Here is a 20,617-nt window from a genome sequence, read left to right on the forward strand (position 1 = left end):
CCCCGGTCCCGGTGTGGTAGGTCCCTCAGTCGAACCCTGTAGTGAGTCCCAGTGTGGTAGTTCCCGGTCGGTAGGTCGCTGTCCGGCCTCCTCCTCCTTCTCCCCCGGCCTCTGCACATGCTCCTCGGCTCTTTGTGTCGGGAGGAGGAGGAGGCGGAGGCCCAGCAGCTTCTCTCCCCTCATCATCCTCAGCCGGTACCGGGGGCCGCCATTCTCCAGGCCCCACAGCTCCTCACCCCGGGGCCCCGCCGGATATTACCCGCTATCGCGACACCGACACAACGAGAACGTGAGCTCCGGAGATATCGCGACATAATTGGAGCCGCCACCCAGAGCCCGGACCCGGTCCTGACAGAAGCGGAGGCTGAGGAGGAGGAGGATGAAGCATCATGGAAAGCATCTGCGATACCTCAGCCCCATATACACCTTATAGAGGAGCCTATAGACAGAGGACCCGACATACACCATATAGAGGAGCCTGAGGGTCCCCATATACACCGTATAGAGGAGCCTCCCGGAGCCTATAGACAGAGGACCCGACATACACCATATAGAGGAGCCTGAGGGACCCCATATACACCGTATAGAGGAGCCTCCCGGAGCCTATAGATAGAGGACCCGACATACACCATATAGAGGAGCCTATAGACAGAGGACCCCCACATACACCATATAGAGGAGCCTATAGACAGAGGACCCCACATACACCATATAGAGGAGCCTCCCGGAGCCTATAGAAGAAAGCTGAGCTGTGTCCTCAGACACATACAGGAGCTGAACCCCAAGGAGGACCCCATTTGTATGTAAGGAGCTTATTAATTGCTGACCTATACCAGAGCGTTGTACTGTCCCTATGGATCTTATATATCATCCTTCAGTCCTGGTAACGCTGGATCCCTACAAACGGATTGTGTCCCCTCACAGTTGGAGCCTATAGAAGAAGCTTATATTCACATCCATCACCTCGGACATCTTCTGCCAGTCACCTATATACTGTACTAACACGAGAGCCTATAGACCCGTATCAGTGTGACCTGGACCCTATACTCTTCTATTCTAACCCTATAGGTCTGTCTCTCATCCATTTATAGCCAGGGCTTATAGAAGATGCCCGACAGCCTCCTCTATAGGGTGGTCATTGTATACATCACGTGACCCTGAACCCTAGGCCCTTACCCTATCCATATAGTGGGGTCCTTGGCTATATGGACGTATAGACGGTGGACCCTATATTGACCTGGTACAGGGGTGGTTGGGTGTAGGAGTCCTCAGGTAGAGTTGCTGGCTCCTGATAATCTTATACATGAGGTGCAGTGATTGCAGGTAGGTGCTCAGGGTGCCCGCCAGGTACAGAGGCAGTGGTACAGTGTATAGGTGCTGGCACACATGTCCTGGATGTAGCAGCCTTTGTACTTCTGGAGCTTATGGACTTGGCATGACCACTATGCTGTACAGCAGGACAGGGCTGGATGCCACCTTCATGTGCCCAGGCTGCCCGGGGGCATCTTTCCTGAGGTCCGGGCTCTTCTACCTTCTGCTATTTGCCCACAATTCCCAGGGACAAGCCTGCGAGAAGAGTCCATGCTTTTCCGGACGGTGCGTCAACTCCACCTGTGTGTGCGACCCAGGATGGGTAGGAGAACAGTGCCGCCACTGCCAGGGAAGATTCAAGTAAGTGCCACCTTATAATGTCACTGCCCACAAGGGACCTATTGACCCCAACCTTACCCTTACCCCGTTCCTGATATATACATACCACCTACACAAATCACAGAGACATTTCATAACATATCACTGTATTATACCCCAGAGCTGCACTCACTATTCTGCTGCTGGTGCAGTCACTGTGTACATACATGACATTACTTATCCTGTACTGATCCTGAGTTACATCCTGTATTATACTCCAGAGCTGCACTCACTATTCTGCTGCTGGTGCAGTCACTGTGTACATACATGACATTACTTATCCTGTACTGATCCTGAGTTACATCCTGTATTATACTCCAGAGCTGCACTCACTATTCTGCTGCTGGTGCAGTCACTGTGTACATACATGACATTACTTATCCTGTACTGATCCTAAGTTACATCCTGTATTATACTCCAGAGCTGCACTTACTGTCTGCTGCTGGAGCAGTCACTGTGTACATACATGACATTACTTATCTTGTACTGATCCTATACTGATATTATACTCCAGAGCTGCACTCACTATTCTGCTGCTGGTGCAGTCACTGTGTACATACATGACATTACTTATCCTGTACTGATTCTGAGTTACATCCTGTATTTTACTCCAGAGCTGCACTCACTATTCTGCTAGTGCAGTCCCTGTGTACATACATGACATTACTTATCCTGTACTGATACTGATTTACATCCTGTATTATACACCAGAGCTGCACTCACTATTCTGCTGCTGGTGCAGTCACTGTGTACATACATGACATTACTTATCCTGTACTGATCCTGAGTTACATCCTGTATTATACTCCAGAGCTGCACTCACTATTCTGCTGCTGGTGCAGTCACTGTGTACATACATGGCATTACTTATCCTGTACTGATCCTGAGTTACATGTTGTATTATACTCCAGAGCTGCACTCACTATTCTGCTGCTAGTGCAGTCACTGGGTACATACATGACATTACTTATCCTGTACTGATCCTATACTGATATTATACTCCAGAGCTGCACTCACTATTCTGTTGCTGGTGCAGTCACTGTGTACATACATGGCATTACTTATCCTGTACTGATCCTGAGTTACATGCTATACTATACCCCAGAGCTGCACTCACTATTCTGCTGTTGGTGTAATCACATTACATTACTTATCCTTATTATTTATAAACTGGGAGAATAGTGAGTGCAGCTCTTGAGTATAATACCGCCAAAGAATTACTGTTCCTGGCATTTATTATGATTTCTGAGTTTCCGTGTTGTGTGACTGCTCCTGATAGTATAACAATCTTTCCCTGTACTGGGCCTTGTAGCAGTTGGTTCTGTGCTACTGGACCTCTGACTGCAGCTCTGATTATCCTGAGACTCACAAACAAGATATTAGATTTCCCCCATGAAGTTAATTGAGGTGTTCCATGAAGTCCACTTCTCCGTACTTTATATTCCTCCCGGTGGTGCTTTCTGCTCCAGTACTCTTTATGATGTCCCGGGATCCTATGCCCCAGCATTGAAATCATCCGCAGCCATGAAACTGTTTCTCTGGGGTATCTGTTCTTAGTAAAGCTGTGTGTTGCCCTTGTTTTAGAGCCAGTGGATCCTCTAATCCAGCTTTGCCAGTGACAAACATGTTTACTCCCTCCCACATAAAGATTTATCTGATATAATGTGATTAAACATAGTGGCATCTTACAGGAGTTTTTTGGCTGGAAGCTTCTTTACCTAGGCACAGTCTCCTCTCAGCACTCTCGCACCGCTCTACTTTATGAACCCAGGAACAGTCTCCCTTTAGCACTGTTACACTGCTCCACCTTACCTTTTATATCCACAGACAGTCTCCTCTCTGCACCCTTGCACTACTTCCCCTCCCTTTTGTTACCAGGGACTGTTTGCTCTCGACACTCTCACACTGCTATACCTTACATTCTATATCAAGGGACAGTTTTGTGTCAGAACTCTCACAATACCCCCCCCCCCCCTCTTCTGTACGCTGTGATAGTGCTGAAAGGAGACTGTACCTGGATACAAAGGGAATGGGAGAAGTGTAAGAGTGCTGAGAGGAGACTGGCTGTGGGTACAGAAGAGAGGGGAGTAGTGTGATAGTGCTGAGAGGAGACTGGCTCTGGGTACAGAAGAGAGGGGAGTAGTGTGAGAGTGCTTAGAGGAGACTGTCCCTGGGTACAGAAGAGAGTTGGAGTGGTGTGAGTGTACTGAGAGGAGAATGTCCCTAGGTATAGAAGAGAGGAGCAGCAGTGTGATAGTGCTGAGAGGACACTGTACCTGGGTACAGAAGAGAGGAGCAGTGTGGTAGTGTGGAGAGGAGACTGTCCCTGGGTACAGAAGAGAGTTGGAGTGGTGTGAGTGTACTGAGAGGAGACTGTCCCTGGGTACAGAAGAGAGGAGCAGCAGTGTGATAGTGCTGAGAGAAGACTGTCCCTGGGTACAGAAGAGAGGAGCAGCAGTGTGATAGTGCTGAGAGGAGACTGTCCCTGAGTACAGAAGAGAGGAGCAGCAGTGTGATAGTGCTGAGAGAAGACTGTCCCTGGGTACAGAAGAGAGGAGCAGCAGTGTGATAGTGCTGAGAGGACACTGTACCTGGGTACAGAAGAGAGGAGCAGTGTGGTAGTGTGGAGAGGAGACTGTCCCTGGGTACAGAAGAGAGTTGAAGTGGTGTGAGTGTACTGAGAGGAGACTGTCCCTGGGTACAGAAGAGAGGAGCAGCAGTGTGATAGTGCTGAGAGAAGACTGTCCCTGGGTACAGAAGAGAGGAGCAGCAGTGTGATAGTGCTGAGAGGAGACTGTCCCTGAGTACAGAAGAGAGGAGCAGCAGTGTGATAGTGCTGAGAGAAGACTGTCCCTGGGTACAGAAGAGAGGAGCAGCAGTGTGATAGTGCTGAGAGGACACTGTACCTGGGTACAGAAGAGAGGAGCAGTGTGGTAGTGTGGAGAGGAGACTGTCCCTGGGTACAGAAGAGAGTTGGAGTGGTGTGAGTGTACTGAGAGGAGACTGTCCCTGGGTACAGAAGAGAGGAGCAGCAGTGTGATAGTGCTGAGAGGAGACTGTCCCTGGGTACAGAAGAGAGGAGCAGCAGTGTGATAGTGGTGAGAGGAGACTGTCCCTGGATACAGAAGAGAGGGGAGCAGTGTGAGAGTGCCGAGAGGAGAGGACACTGTACCTGGGTACAGAAGAGAGGGGAGCAGTGTTGTAGTGCTGAGAGGAGACTGTACCTGGATACAGAAGGGAATGGGAGCAATGTGAGACTGTCCCTGAATATTGAGGGGAGACTGTCCCCAGGTACAGAAGGGAGGAAGAGAGTGCTGGGAGGAGACTGTCCGCAGGGTAAAGAGGGGAGAGAGTTTCCCAATTATTGCTCCACTAGACGATTCTGGGAAATATGCAAATATGTTCTCGAAGGTGGGAAATGTAAAACAATGGCCCACATTTATCAAAAACAGTGCAGTCTGTGCTTTGTGCAGTTTACCTGTGTGTAGTGCAGAGGGCACCAGATTTAGGATTCGTGGCGCACATTCTTCATGAATCTGGCGCCCCCCACGTTTGTCCGACACCTTTAATAAATATGGGCCAATACCTCCTTTTGCTACAGAAGGAAGGGGGAGCATTGTGAGAGTGCTGAGAGGAGACTGTCCCTCGTACAATTGGAAAGGGAGGAGGGATTTCTTGCCATGTCAGTGACAAGTGTCTTATCAACAAAGAAGAAGCTGAAAAACTACTAATGTTTGATATTAAATGAGAAAAGTGTAGCAGGAGAATAACATTTGCAGGAATGTTTTAGTTTTTTGCTGAGCAACCCCTTTAAGAGTCTTTTTAAGACATTTACTGACATTAACATGACAGTAAGTGACTTTGTGGATGACTTTTAAGGACTCATAGTGGGTTAGTTATCATGGTAGCCTCTATGTGGGTTTCAGCCTCTTGTGGGTTTCCTCCGGGTCCTCCGCTTTTCTCCCACACTCCAAAACATACTGGTAGGTGATTAGATTGTGAGCCCCATTGGGGACAGGGACCGATCTGGGAGCTCTGTGCAGCCCTGCGGAATCTGTGTGCGCTATATAAATAAAGGAATTATTATTATTATGTGTCAGGCCTACAGAGCCCTATGGAAAACCCTGCACCAGACCACTCCCTCCGACCTGCACAGAGAGGTTGACCCCAGTATGTCTTGGGCACCTTTTTTCCATAATGGGGGTAGTTGGGTTCCCTCCAATTTTGCCTTGTTTTTAATGGGGACTTCGGCACCTGGGTCACAGTGTGACTCCACGATACTGCCAAAAATTCAGGATTTACTCAATTTTTTTACAGCTCAAAGTTATAGTCGCAGCATCTTGGGGTTGCACCGAACGCCTTGAGGCGGTGATCTGTGATGGCGCATTGTTTGGGGGTAAAAAGTCAGATCATTGCCCACCCCTCCTAAAAATCCTGAGCTCCCTTAACGAGGATGCGTTTGCCAACCTCACCCCCTCCTCCCTGGCATTTTCACTTGACCTTTTACAAGCATGCCTGTCAGCGGACAAATAAAAACAACGAGATTGCGGCGGCATCTACTGAATTTTATTAACTTTAGAAGAATCTCTTAACATTTCCAGTAAGCAGCAGAGCACAGCGGTGTGTGGAGACATCCCCAATACAATCCTGAAATATTAACCCATATTTCACAGTCCTGCTGCTACTAACAACATGCACAGAGGTCTGATTTCACAGTGGCTGCAGAGAGCACAGCAGTGTGAGGACACGGCCCAAGTGCAATTGAAGAAGCTACACAGTCCTGCTGCTACTAACAACAGGTTTTGTTACAGGGACAATACACAACACTGGTTGCAGAGAGCACAGAGCACAGCAGTGTGAGTCTGTAGTCTGTATCACACCTGCTGACTGGTCCGTTTAATGGTATCTTAGATCATTGAGCATTGTTGTGTAGCACATGGTGTTCTCTATTATATTTGCAGGTTATATAATGGATGGATCCCGGATAATGCCAGGGGGAGGGGGGCAATTCGTTTGCCCTGTGCCCTGTATGTTCTCTGGTTTTGTTTTACCGTATGTTGAGCTTTTTCATTATTGAAATTGTTACATAAATAACTTTAAGACCCGGCAGAGAAATCGGATTGTAAAACCTTTATCTCCTCTCCACTACTTATGAGGCCTTATAATGCAATTATGTACCATTCAGGGACCTGGAAAAGCTGTGTGAGGGCCACCTTGGGAAGCCCAAGCATGTTATAAGTGGTTCTCATTCATCTTTCCCAGATTCCTGACTGTGTTTAGTTATATCACATCTGGGCACTTGTGGGGGTGTAGCTATTAGAGGGTCCTGATGTGGGGAGCCCCGGTACAGACCCCTATAATTAGTCACCCAGCTTTCCCTGACTCCTGGCCTTGTCATACAGCAGCATCTCCATCTGCTGTACTAGCGCCCCCTGTGTTTGGGCCTGGAATAAGAATGATGAAGTCTGACCCCCTATCACAGTGTTGGCGAACCTATGCACTGGTGCCAGAGGTGGCACTCAGAGCCCTCTCTATGGGCACCCTCGCTGTCATCCCAGCGCAGACTTCGCCAGAGAGGACACAAGGCCTCTTGCAGTCCCAGGCAGCCCAGGACCCTAGAAGGAAGCTACAATGATAACCAAAGCTTTGTCTCCTTCTTTCTACTGTATTGGTGTCCTCAGGTGCCTATACAATCTAAACATGCGACAGAGCAGGGAGCTGTTTAAATTGTCGCATCGGCACTTTGCAAAAAATGTGGGTTTTGGATGTAGTTTGGGCACTCGGCATTGAAAAGGTTTGCCATCACTGCCCTATCACATTGAGCAGGAGGGAGGAGGGGCATCGTGATAATGTAACTGCGGTCTCCATGGAGATTGCTGATTTTGTATCTCTTGTATTGTGGGAAGATTCCTGCAGGAAGCGGATAATGAGCGTCTGGCGTGGAAGGGGGGGGGGGTTAGTTGTTTGCACTGTGTACGCACTGTATGGGTGATGTGTGGGTTGATATTACTGGGGGGTGCACTGTGTATATTGTATGGGTGATGTGCATGTGTGTTGGGGGGGTTAAATTACAGGGGGATGCACTGTGTACAGTGTTTGGGTTATGTGTGGGGTGATATTACTGGGGGGTGCACTGTGTATATTGTGTGTGGCAATATTGCTGTGAGGGTGCACATGTTGTATGAGTTATGTGTTTGGGGGTAGGGTAATATTACTGGGGGGTCCACTGTGTATATTGTATGGGTGATGTTTGGGGTGAAATTACTGGTGTGTGTGTGTGTACTGTGTATATTGTATGGGTGATATGTGTGGGGGTGATATTACTGGGGGGGGGGGGTGTACTGTGTATATTATATGGGGGATATGTGTGGGGTTGATATTTACTGGGGGTGTACCGTATATATTGCATGGGTTATGTGTTGGTTGATATTACAGGGGGGTGCACTGTGTATATTGTTTGGGTTATGTGTTTGGGGGGTGGGGAAAGGTTTCACCGTATGTTGTATGGGTGAAGTTTGGGGTAAAATTACTGGGGGGTGAACTGTATATTGTACGGATGATATGTGTGGGGGTGATATTACTGGGGGTGCACTGTGTATATTGTGTGGGTGATGTGTGTGTAGGGGTGATATTACTGGGGGGTGCACTGTGTATATTGTGTGTGGTGATATTACAGGAGGGGTGCACTGTGTATATTGTATGTGTGATGTGTGTGGTGATATTACTGGGGGTGCACTGTGCATATTGTATGGGTGATGTGTGTGTAGGGGTGTTATTACTGGGGGTGCACTGTGCATATTGTATGGGTGATGTGTGTGTAGGGGTGATATTACTGGGGGTGCACTGTGCATATTGTATGGGTGATGTGTGTAGGGGTGTTATTACTGGGGGGTGCACTTTGTATATTGAATGGGTGATATGTGTGGTGATATTACAGGGGGGGTGCACTGTGTATATTGTATGTGTGATGTGGGTGGTGATATTACTGGGGTTGCACTGTGTATATTGTAGGGGTGATATTACTGGGGAGAGCACTTTGTATATTGAATGGGTGATGTGCGTGGTGATATTACTGGCGGGTGCACTGTGCATATTGTATGGGTGATGTATGAGGGGGTGATATTATTGGGGGTGCATTGTGTATATTGTATCGGTCAATATTTTTTAGGGGGGCTGTTGTTTACCTCTAGGATACCATACAGCCCACCATCTGGGGATACCTCACACCTCCTCCTATCATCCTCGGTGTCAGTCTGTTGGCCTCTGCTGTACAATGCTTTACACTACGGCTCTGCTCTATTACCCAGTGACTCCAGCTGAGTGACATTGTCTTTTAGAGCCTGTGTTAGCATGATGATCCATCCTACTGCAGTGCTGCTCTCAGTGCCACGCTCTACTTGATTTAGTTGTCAATCCTTATCTGGTAATCATTGGGGTCCCTGCAGTCATATCCAAGTGATGAGACTCGTATGACTATACCTCCTGCTCCGGCAGAAGCTTCTTTTCTGCCTTTAGCCATTTTTTATACTTCAGCTCTGCTCCATGAAGCTAAGTTTACCTGCAAGGCTTAACGATATTGCAGTTTGTGGTAGAGGGATGTCGTGGAGGATGGTGGCGGGATACATTGGAGAATGGTGGCTGGAAGCAGTGGAGAAGGGATGGTGGCTGGATGCCGTGGCTGATGGTGGAGGGAGGTAGCGACGGTTAGTTGCGGGTGATGGTGGCGCGTGGTGGGATGCAGACTGCAGCAGATCGCCTCTGATCCCATTCTTAGCCACAAGACTGACACTTCACTCTTGGAAAAGTGAAATCCTTTAATGCGCAGAGGAGAGGATGCCCCCTGTCTATGGTGCTGGTAGAACCTCCTCTCCTCTAGGTGTAGAGGATGCCCCCTGTCTATGGTGATGGTAGAACCTCCTCTCCTCTAGGTGTAGAGGATGCCCCCTGTCTATGGTGATGGTAGAACCTCCTCTCCTCTAGGTGTAGAGGATGCCCCCTGTCTATGGTGATAGTAGAACCTCCTCTCCTCTAGGTGTAGAGGATGTCCCTGTCTATGGTGATGGTAGATCCTCCTCTCCTCTAGGCGTAGAGGATGCCCCCTGTTTATGGTGATGGTAGAACCTCCTCTCCTCTAGGTGTAGAAGATGTCCCATGTCTATGATGATGGTAGAACCTCCTCTCCTCTAGGTGTAGAGGATGTCCCTGTCTATGATGATGGTAGAACCTCCTCTCCTCTAGATGTAGAGGATGCTCCCTGTCTATGGTGATGGTAGAACCTCCTCTCCTCTAGGTGTAGAGGATGCCCCCTGTCTATGGTGATGGTAGAACCTCCTCTCCTCTAGATGTAGAGGATGCTCCCTGTCTATGGTGATGGTAGAACCTCCGCTCCTCTAGGTGTAGATGAAGCCCCTGTCTATGATGATGGTAGAACCTCCTCTCCTCTAGGTGTAGAGGATGCCCCTGTCTATGGTGATGGTAGAACCTCCTCTCCTCTAGGTGTAGAGGATGCCCCCTGTCTATGGTGATGGTAGAACCGCCTCTCCTCTAGGTGTAGAGGATGCCCCCTGTCTATGGTGATAGTAGAACCTCCTCTCCTCTAGGTGTAGAGGATGTCCCCTGTCTATGGTGATGGTAGAACCTCCGCTCCTCTAGGTGTAGAGGATACCCCCTGTCTATGGTGATGGTAGAACCTCCTCTCCTCTAGGTGTAGAGGATGCCCCCTGTCTATGGTGATGGTAGAACCTCCGCTCCTCTAGGTGTAGAGGATGTCCCCTGTCTATGGTGATGGTAGAACCTCCGCTCCTCTAGGTGTAGAGGATTCCCCCTGTCTATGGTGATGGTAAAACCTCCTCTCCTCTAGGTGTAGAGGATGCCCCTGTCTATGGTGATGGTAGAACCTCCGCTCCTCTAGGTGTAGATGAAGCCCCTGTCTATGATGATGGTAGAACCTCCTCTCCTCTAGGTGTAGAGGATGCCCCTGTCTATGGTGATGGTAGAACCTCCTCTCCTCTAGGTGTAGAGGATGCCCCCTGTCTATGGTGATGGTAGAACCGCCTCTCCTCTAGGTGTAGAGGATGCCCCCTGTCTATGGTGATAGTAGAACCTCCTCTCCTCTAGGTGTAGAGGATGCCCCCTGTCTATGGTGATGGTAGAACCTCCTCTCCTCTAGGTGTAGAGGATGTCCCCTGTCTATGGTGATGGTAGAACCTCCGCTCCTCTAGGTGTAGAGGATACCCCCTGTCTATGGTGATGGTAGAACCTCCTCTCCTCTAGGTGTAGAGGATGCCCCCTGTCTATGGTGATGGTAGAACCTCCGCTCCTCCAGGTGTAGAGGATGTCCCCTGTCTATGGTGATGGTAGAACCTCCGCTCCTCTAGGTGTAGAGGATTCCCCCTGTCTATGGTGATGGTAAAACCTCCTCTCCTCTAGGTGTAGATGATGCCCCTGTCTATGGTGATGGTAGATCCTCCTCTCCTCTAGGCGTAGAGGATGCCCCCTGTCTATGGTGATGGTAGATCCTCCTCTCCTCTAGGTGTAGATGAAGCCCCTGTCTATGATGATGGTAGAACCTCCTCTCCTCTAGGCGTAGAGGATGCCCCTGTCTATGGTGATGGTAGATCCTCCTCTCCTCTAGGCGTAGAGGATGCCCCCTGTTTATGGTGATGGTAGAACCTCCTCTCCTCTAGGTGTAGAAGATGTCCCATGTCTATGATGATGGTAGAACCTCCTCTCCTCTAGGTGTAGAGGATGTCCCTGTCTATGATGATGGTAGAACCTCCTCTCCTCTAGATGTAGAGGATGACCCCGTCTATGGTGATGGTAGAACCTCCACTCCTCTAGGTGTAGATGAAGCCCCTGTCTATGATGATGGTAGAACCTCCTCTCCTCTAGGTGTAGAGGATGCCCCTGTCTATGGTGATGGTAGAACCTCCTCTCCTCTAGGTGTAGAGGATGCCCCCTGTCTATGGTGATGGTAGAACCGCCTCTCCTCTAGGTGTAGAGGATGCCCCCTGTCTATGATGATGGTAGAACCTCCTCTCCTCTAGGTGTAGAGGATGCCCCTGTCTATGGTGATGGTAGATCCTCCTCTCCTCTAGGTGTAGAGGATGCCCCCTGTCTATGGTGATGGTAGAACCTCCTCTCCTCTAGGTGTAGAGGATGCCCCTGTCTATGGTGATGGTAGAACCTCCTCTCCTCTAGGTGTAGAGGATGCCCCCTGTCTATGGTGATGGTAGAACCGCCTCTCCTCTAGGTGTAGAGGATGCCCCCTGTCTATGGTGATAGTAGAACCTCCTCTCCTCTAGGTGTAGAGGATGCCCCCCTTCTATGGTGATAGTAGAACCTCCTCTCCTCTAGGTGTAGAGGATGCTCCCTGTCTATGGTGATGGTAGAACCTCCTCTCCTCTAGGTGTAGAGGATGTCCCCTGTCTATGGTGATGGTAGAACCACCTCTCCTCTAGGTGTAGAGGATACCCCCTGTCTATGGTGATGGTAGAACCTCCTCTCCTCTAGGTGTAGAGGATGCCCCCTGTCTATGGTGATGGTAGAACCTCCGCTCCTCTAGGTGTAGAGGATGTCCCCTGTCTATGGTGATGGTAGAACCTCCGCTCCTCTAGGTGTAGAGGATTCCCCCTGTCTATGGTGATGGTAGAACCTCCTCTCCTCTAGGTGTAGAGGATGCCCCCTGTCTATGGTGATGGTAGAACCTCCGCTCCTCTAGGTGTAGATGAAGCCCCTGTCTATGATGATGGTAGAACCTCCTCTCCTCTAGGTGTAGAGGATGCCCCTGTCTATGGTGATGGTAGAACCTCCTCTCCTCTAGGTGTAGAGGATGCCCCCTGTCTATGGTGATGGTAGAACCGCCTCTCCTCTAGGTGTAGAGGATGCCCCCTGTCTATGGTGATAGTAGAACCTCCTCTCCTCTAGGTGTAGAGGATGTCCCCTGTCTATGGTGATGGTAGAACCTCCTCTCCTCTAGGTGTAGAGGATGTCCCCTGTCTATGGTGATGGTAGAACCTCCGCTCCTCTAGGTGTAGAGGATACCCCCTGTCTATGGTGATGGTAGAACCTCCTCTCCTCTAGGTGTAGAGGATGCCCCCTGTCTATGGTGATGGTAGAACCTCCGCTCCTCTAGGTGTAGAGGATGTCCCCTGTCTATGGTGATGGTAGAACCTCCGCTCCTCTAGGTGTAGAGGATTCCCCCTGTCTATGGTGATGGTAAAACCTCCTCTCCTCTAGGTGTAGAGGATGCCCCTGTCTATGGTGATGGTAGAACCTCCGCTCCTCTAGGTGTAGATGAAGCCCCTGTCTATGATGATGGTAGAACCTCCTCTCCTCTAGGTGTAGAGGATGCCCCTGTCTATGGTGATGGTAGAACCTCCTCTCCTCTAGGTGTAGAGGATGCCCCCTGTCTATGGTGATGGTAGAACCGCCTCTCCTCTAGGTGTAGAGGATGCCCCCTGTCTATGGTGATAGTAGAACCTCCTCTCCTCTAGGTGTAGAGGATGCCCCCTGTCTATGGTGATGGTAGAACCTCCTCTCCTCTAGGTGTAGAGGATGTCCCCTGTCTATGGTGATGGTAGAACCTCCGCTCCTCTAGGTGTAGAGGATACCCCCTGTCTATGGTGATGGTAGAACCTCCTCTCCTCTAGGTGTAGAGGATGCCCCCTGTCTATGGTGATGGTAGAACCTCCGCTCCTCTAGGTGTAGAGGATGTCCCCTGTCTATGGTGATGGTAGAACCTCCGCTCCTCTAGGTGTAGAGGATTCCCCCTGTCTATGGTGATGGTAAAACCTCCTCTCCTCTAGGTGTAGATGATGCCCCTGTCTATGGTGATGGTAGATCCTCCTCTCCTCTAGGCGTAGAGGATGCCCCCTGTCTATGGTGATGGTAGATCCTCCTCTCCTCTAGGTGTAGATGAAGCCCCTGTCTATGATGATGGTAGAACCTCCTCTCCTCTAGGCGTAGAGGATGCCCCTGTCTATGGTGATGGTAGATCCTCCTCTCCTCTAGGCGTAGAGGATGCCCCTGTCTATGGTGATGGTAGATCCTCCTCTCCTCTAGGCGTAGAGGATGCCCCCTGTTTATGGTGATGGTAGAACCTCCTCTCCTCTAGGTGTAGAAGATGTCCCATGTCTATGATGATGGTAGAACCTCCTCTCCTCTAGGTGTAGAGGATGTCCCTGTCTATGATGATGGTAGAACCTCCTCTCCTCTAGATGTAGAGGATGACCCCGTCTATGGTGATGGTAGAACCTCCACTCCTCTAGGTGTAGATGAAGCCCCTGTCTATGGTGATGGTAGAACCGCCTCTCCTCTAGGTGTAGAGGATGTCCCTGTCTATGATGATGGTAGAACCTCCTCTCCTCTAGATGTAGAGGATGACCCCGTCTATGGTGATGGTAGAACCTCCACTCCTCTAGGTGTAGATGAAGCCCCTGTCTATGATGATGGTAGAACCTCCTCTCCTCTAGGTGTAGAGGATGCCCCTGTCTATGGTGATGGTAGAACCTCCTCTCCTCTAGGTGTAGAGGATGCCCCCTGTCTATGGTGATGGTAGAACCGCCTCTCCTCTAGGTGTAGAGGATGCCCCCTGTCTATGATGATGGTAGAACCTCCTCTCCTCTAGGTGTAGAGGATGCCCCTGTCTATGGTGATGGTAGATCCTCCTCTCCTCTAGGTGTAGAGGATGCCCCCTGTCTATGGTGATGGTAGAACCTCCTCTCCTCTAGGTGTAGAGGATGCCCCCTGTCTATGGTGATGGTAGAACCTCCTCTCCTCTAGGTGTAGAGCAGTGATTTTCAACCTGTGTGCCGTGGCACACTAGTGTGCCGCGACACATGGTCAGGTGTGCCGCGGGGAAATTTCCCCAAACTATGGTGCCCCTGTGTTTTGTTTCCCGGTAATGTGCAGCGATGCGCAGTCACGGCTTCTTACAATGTAGGAGACGTGTACAATAACACATGGGCAAGCTTTGAACCTCGCGCGACAAAATAACGTCACCAAGGCCGGCGCATCATCCTAAGAGTGGAGAGACTCCCGCATTTGCCCACCGCCAAGGTAATGCCCACCAATAACGCTGACCATATGAGCTTTTGCCTGAGTATATGAACTGTTGGCAGAATACTCAGCATATGAGCTGGTACTTTTAGTACTCCAGCAGTATACTGCATATAACAATGAGAAATGTAAAATGATAAATACTATAGTCATGAGGCTGGAGTACTACAAGTACCAGCTCATATGCTGAGTATATGAGCTGGCACTTGTCCTCTGGCCTCATGGCCATAGTACTTCTCATTGTACCCCTTTATTTTGCAGTATATGAGCCACATAATAATCAGCACCATATACTAAAAACAGGGAGAAACTGAGAACTGTTGAGGAAGAGCTTTGTGTGTGTCTTTCCACCATTCCTGCCAGGATATCCCTTTTGTGTTTATCGAAACAGTCCCAGGTTTCACACTGAGTGAGTAAAATAAATTTAGAATCTATATTATTAACTATATGTATAATATGACTGTTTTAGTGTCATTTTGTGCTATTTTGGTTGGTGGTGTGCCCCAGGATTTTCTAAGTATAAAAAGTGTGCCGCGGCTCAAAAAAGGTTGAAAATCACTGGTGTAGAGGATGCCCCCTGTCTATGGTGATGGTAGAACCGCCTCTCCTCTAGGTGTAGAGGATGCCCCCCTTCTATGGTGATAGTAGAACCTCCTCTCCTCTAGGTGTAGAGGATGCCCCCTGTCTATGGTGATGGTAGAACCTCCTCTCCTCTAGGTGTAGAGGATGCCCCCTGTCTATGGTGATGGTAGAACCTCCTCTCCTCTAGGTGTAGAGGATGCCCCCTGTCTATGGTGATGGTAGAACCACCTCTCCTCTAGGTGTAGAGGATGCCCCCTGTCTATGGTGATGGTAGAGCCTCTTCTCCTCTAGGTGTAGAGAATGCCCCCTGTCTATGGTGATGGTAGAGCCTCCTCTCCTCTAGGTGTAGAGGATACCCCTGTCTATGGTGATGATAGAACCCCCTCTCCTCTAGGTGTAGAGGATGCCCCCTGTCTATGGTGATAGTAGAACCTCCTCTCCTCTAGATGTAGAGCATGCCCCCTGTCTATGGTGATGGTAGAACCTCCTCTCCTCTAGGTGTAGAGGATGTCCCCTGTCTATGGTGATGGTAGAACCACCTCTCCTCTAGGTGTAGAGGATACCCCCTGTCTATGGTGATGGTAGAACCTCCTCTCCTCTAGGTGTAGAGGATGCCCCCTGTCTATGGTGATGGTAGAACCTCCGCTCCTCTAGGTGTAGAGGATGCCCCCTGTCTATGGTGATGGTAGAACCTCCCCTCCTCTAGGTGTAGAGGATGCCCCCTGTCTATGGTGATGGTAGAACCTCCGCTCCTCTAGGTGTAGAGGATGTCCCCTGTCTATGGTGATGGTAGAACCTCCGCTCCTCTAGGTGTAGAGGATTCCCCCTGTCTATGGTGATGGTAAAACCTCCTCTCCTCTAGGTGTAGATGATGCCCCTGTCTATGGTGATGGTAGATCCTCCTCTCCTCTAGGCGTAGAGGATGCCCCCTTGTCCTGGTCACAGGCCGAGGTATAAAAAGATCTTTGGAGAGATCCTTGTACTGCCCGTTCAGATATTTGTACATTGTAATGAGGTCTCCCCTCAGTCGTCTTTATTCTAAACTTAATAATCCCAAATTTTGTAATCTGTCATTGTATTCTAATCCCCCCATTCCCCCAATAATCCTGGTTGCTCTCCTCTGCACCCATTCCAGCTCTACTATATCCTTTTTTGGTGCCCAAAACTGTACACAATATTCCATGTGTGGTCTGACCAGGGATTTGTAAAAGGGTAAAACTATGTCTTTGTCATGAGAATCTATTCCTCTCTTGATACATCCCATAATTTTATTTGCTTTAGCAGCAGCCGCCTGGCTCTGGTCACTAAAATAAATACCACTTAGGATCAATGCACATTCGCTTTTCTGTTTGCTATTAAATAGGTTATTTGCCAAAATAAGCCGCTGCGTTCACCGCAGCAGATCTTCTCTGATCACATTCTTGGCCACTAGGTTGACACTTCCCTCTTGACAAAGTAAAATGCGGTAGTCACTGGTCATATCTATCAGCAGCATGCAAGCAGAGGTAGTGATGCCAGACTGCATGTACTGTGCATGGACGGGCACTGCTGCAGACCGTGAGTACCATGTTTTGGCACCGCTGTGCCCTACACCAATATGGCAGGAAGAGGCGAAAAGTACAATGCCACTAAGCAGCAGCACAGAGTATTTCATGAATTTGACGGTAGTAATCCTGAAAGTTATGTAAAGGGAGGAGCAGGATGACAGCTGTGCAGAGTATTTCAGGTGAGAAGTCATACTATTGAGGATTCCTGATAAATGGGTCTTCATCCGCTCAGGGGCTCATTGCTCGCTCTACCTCTCAGATGCCTGGGAAAGTTGGATGAGGATCTAGTGCAGCGGCCAGTGATATGGAGTATTTGGCGCGATATTATGTGACGCAGAGGACGGCTTTATTGTTGCGTTCATCCATCTTGTTGTTGACTTCAGGGAGATTCTAATGACAATGTCTGCTCCTAATTAAAGAGCCAGGACATAATTACAGGGAATCTTATTGGAGGATCTCAGCCTCTGGGCACGATGTGTTCCTGCAGGCCTGAGATGGCGCCATCCTTGTGGCTGCAGCTCTGGATGTGACTGGAGTATAAGACATATGGAGCCTGGAGATCCCCTTTATGGGAAGCCGGGGTATTTACCATCCACCAATACCCCCAAGTCCTTTTCAGCACCAGTTTTACCAAGTAATTGACCGTTTAGAACATAATTATACTTTTTGTTCCCATGGCCCAAGTGCATAACTTTACATTTATCTACATTAAACCTCATCAATCATTTTTCTGCCCACTCCTCAAGCTTCCACAAATCCCTCTGTAATGCTAAACTATCGACCTCAGTATTTATTACTTTACACAGCTTAGTATCATCTGCAAATATTGAAACTTGACTGTGTAAACCCACTACAAGTCATTAATAAAAATATTAAAAAGAAGTGGCCCCAATACTGACCCCTGTGGCACTCCACTGGTAAAGTCAACCCAATCTGAGAATGTGCCATTAATGACCACTCTCTGTTTTCTAGTACTAAGCCAATTACTGTACTTCCCCAAATACACAGATTTTCTCCTATTCCCAGCAGTCTCATTTTATATACCAACCTTTGTGGCACGGTCCAGATATACAACATCCACAGCGTCCCCCAGATCCAGTCTTGAACTTACCTTCTCGTAGAAACCAATCAGATTAGTCTGACAGGAGCGATCTCTCATAAACCCATGCTAATGCTGGGTTATAAGGTTGTGCACAGTGAGATACTCCAGGATAGCATCTCTAACAAACCCCTTAAATATTTTCCCCACCACAGAAGTTAGACTCACAGGTCTGTAGTTTCCAGGATCGTTATTTGATCCTTCTTTGTATATTGGTAGCAGTCCCGTGGAACATAACCAGTCATCAGGGAATCTTCAAATATTAAAAATAACGGCCTCAGTGATTTGTCTATGTTAGTGGTTGTGAGGCAGCGCCGTACCTCTTCCTGGGTTAAACTGTTGACATTGCAAAGAGAATTTTACATCATTCCTCATTGTGTCTTCCACCAGGGGATTTTGCTGGGTAAAGACCGTCGAGAAGGTGACATTCAGTAGATTGGCCCTTTCCTCATCTCCTTCCACCATGACCCCCATGTTATTCCTCAGAGGGCCCACACTCTTTGTTTTTAGTTTCTTATAATTTGGGATTATTTTTGCTCTCCCTGGAAATATTTCTCTCAGTCTCTATTTTTACTATCTTATTATTTAATGTGCTTTTTATAGGATTTATTTTTCTGTCTATAATCCTGTAATGCCTCATCGCTAACTTCATGTTTTAGCACCTTAAACGCCTTATCTTTCTCGTTTATTGCTTTCCTTACAAGACTAGTTATCCACATTAGCTTTTTCTTGTTCCTCTTATGCTTTTTCCCATATTTTGTGTTTCTCACAGGAGTTTTTTTAGAATATTTGTGAAGAAGTCCCATTTTTTTGGGGGGGGGCTTTTGTCTTTGAGAACATTGTCCCAGTTTATGCCTATAAGGTCTTCCCTTAGTTGCTGAAAATGTACCTTTCTGAAGTTTAGAGTGTTTGTTGCCCCTCAACTAACGCTCTTAGTAAAGTGTAATACAAAATCAATGATAATATGATCACTATTCCCCAGGTTCCCCCCAACACGTAATTTTGATACCCTGTCAGGTCTGTTGGTTAGATCCAGCAGTGCCCCCTCCCATCTTGTTGGCTTCAGGACTAGTTGCAACAGGTAATTTTCTGCTACCTTCTGCTAACTGCAGGTTTCTGCCCCCCAGCCAATATCTGGGTCCCCCGTGATAAGTCCTTCCTTGTGCTTTGAAGCTGCATTCATCTAACTTTCCTCTGCTGCCTCCATTATATTTGTAGCCTCATAACAAAACCCATAACAAAGTCGAAATTGTATATTTTTTAATTGTAGATCCAGACAAAAATTTTTTTCGCGCAGTGACAATTTTTTTGCTGTAATTGGACCAAGGATTATCAATAAAACTTCATTACAGATATTGTACAGCTGTATTCCCCTCAAACGATTGTTTAACCTCTTAACGCTCAGCGTCCGATATATCGGACGCTGAGCGCAGTGACTTAGCGCTCAGCGTCCGATATATCGGACGCTGAGCCGATGCCGGTTCAGCTCAAGATCTGAGCTGAACCGGCATCGGGAAACACGGGGTGCCGGCTGTGACTGATAGCCGGCACCCCAGTGTAACACCCGCGATCGGAGTTGTCTCCGATCGCGGGTGCTTAACCCGTTAAATGCCGCGGTCAGCGCGACCGCGGCATCTAACATGCAGCTGGGGGTTCTTTCCCCCACGATCGCCCCCCCCCCCCCGAACCGTTTTCGGGGGGCGCCGATCGTTGCTATAGTAACTCTGGGGTCCGATCTGGACCCCAGAGTTACCTGCAAGAACTGCCAGTAAGATGGCGTCTGTGACGTCATCTTACTGGCAGAGTGCCACCCTATGCAAGTGCATAGGCTGACACTGATAATACTCTGCAATACATGAGTATTGCAGAATATTATCATGAACAAGCAATCAGATGATTACTTGTTCATGTCCCATGGTATAAAAGTGAAAAAGTAAAAAAAAAAAAGTTATTCAATAAAAAAATAAAGTAATAAATCACTAAAAATGCCCAAAAGCCCCAAAACATATAAAGAGACATATAACTCAAAAAAAAGTCTAAATCATAACACAAACCCCACATATATAGTATCACCGCGTCCGTAACAACCCGTAGAATAAAAGTAAATCATTATTGAACCCCCACGATAAACGCCATAAAAAAAAACTGTTATAAACCCTCCAAAAATTATGATTTTTACCTTTTCAATCCCACAAAAAATGCTATAAAATGTGATAAAAAAACCATATGTACTCCGACATGATACTGGTGCAAAGTACAACATGTCCCGCAAAAAACAAGCCATCAACCGGCTCCGTAGCCAAAAAAGTAACAATGTTATGCCACTTGGAAGACGGCAATACATAAATTATAGATTTTTTCCCACATTAGGGTTTTGTTTGACAAATTTAGTAAAACGTAAGAAAATATATTCATGTCTGGTATCCCCGTAATCGTATCGACCCATAGAATAAAGATAACATGACTATTAGTCTATACGGTGAACACCAAAAAAAAAAAAGTCAAAAATCCAGTACAGAATTGATGCTTTTCTACTCCTGCCCTCAAAAAAAGTTCCTAAATTTTCAACAATAGGAGATACCAACTCCAAAATGGTAACAATGGAAAAAGCATCTCATCCCGCAAAAAAAATGGCATCACA

General features: G+C 48.1%; 1 protein-coding gene across 1 annotated transcript in view; it reads left to right on the forward strand.

Moving 5' to 3' along the window:
* The window catches only part of ATRNL1 (attractin like 1), a 313,371-nt gene continuing 292,754 nt past the window's right edge, over positions 1–20,617 (forward strand). The window contains exon 1 of the mRNA XM_072130772.1: positions 1–1,671. Coding sequence (XP_071986873.1) covers positions 1,436–1,671 — 236 coding nt within the window. The 5' untranslated portion in view covers positions 1–1,435. The remainder of the gene's footprint in view (positions 1,672–20,617) is intronic.

Source organism: Engystomops pustulosus, chromosome 11, assembly GCF_040894005.1.
Source record: "Engystomops pustulosus chromosome 11, aEngPut4.maternal, whole genome shotgun sequence".
Lineage (NCBI taxonomy): Eukaryota > Metazoa > Chordata > Amphibia > Anura > Leptodactylidae > Engystomops > Engystomops pustulosus.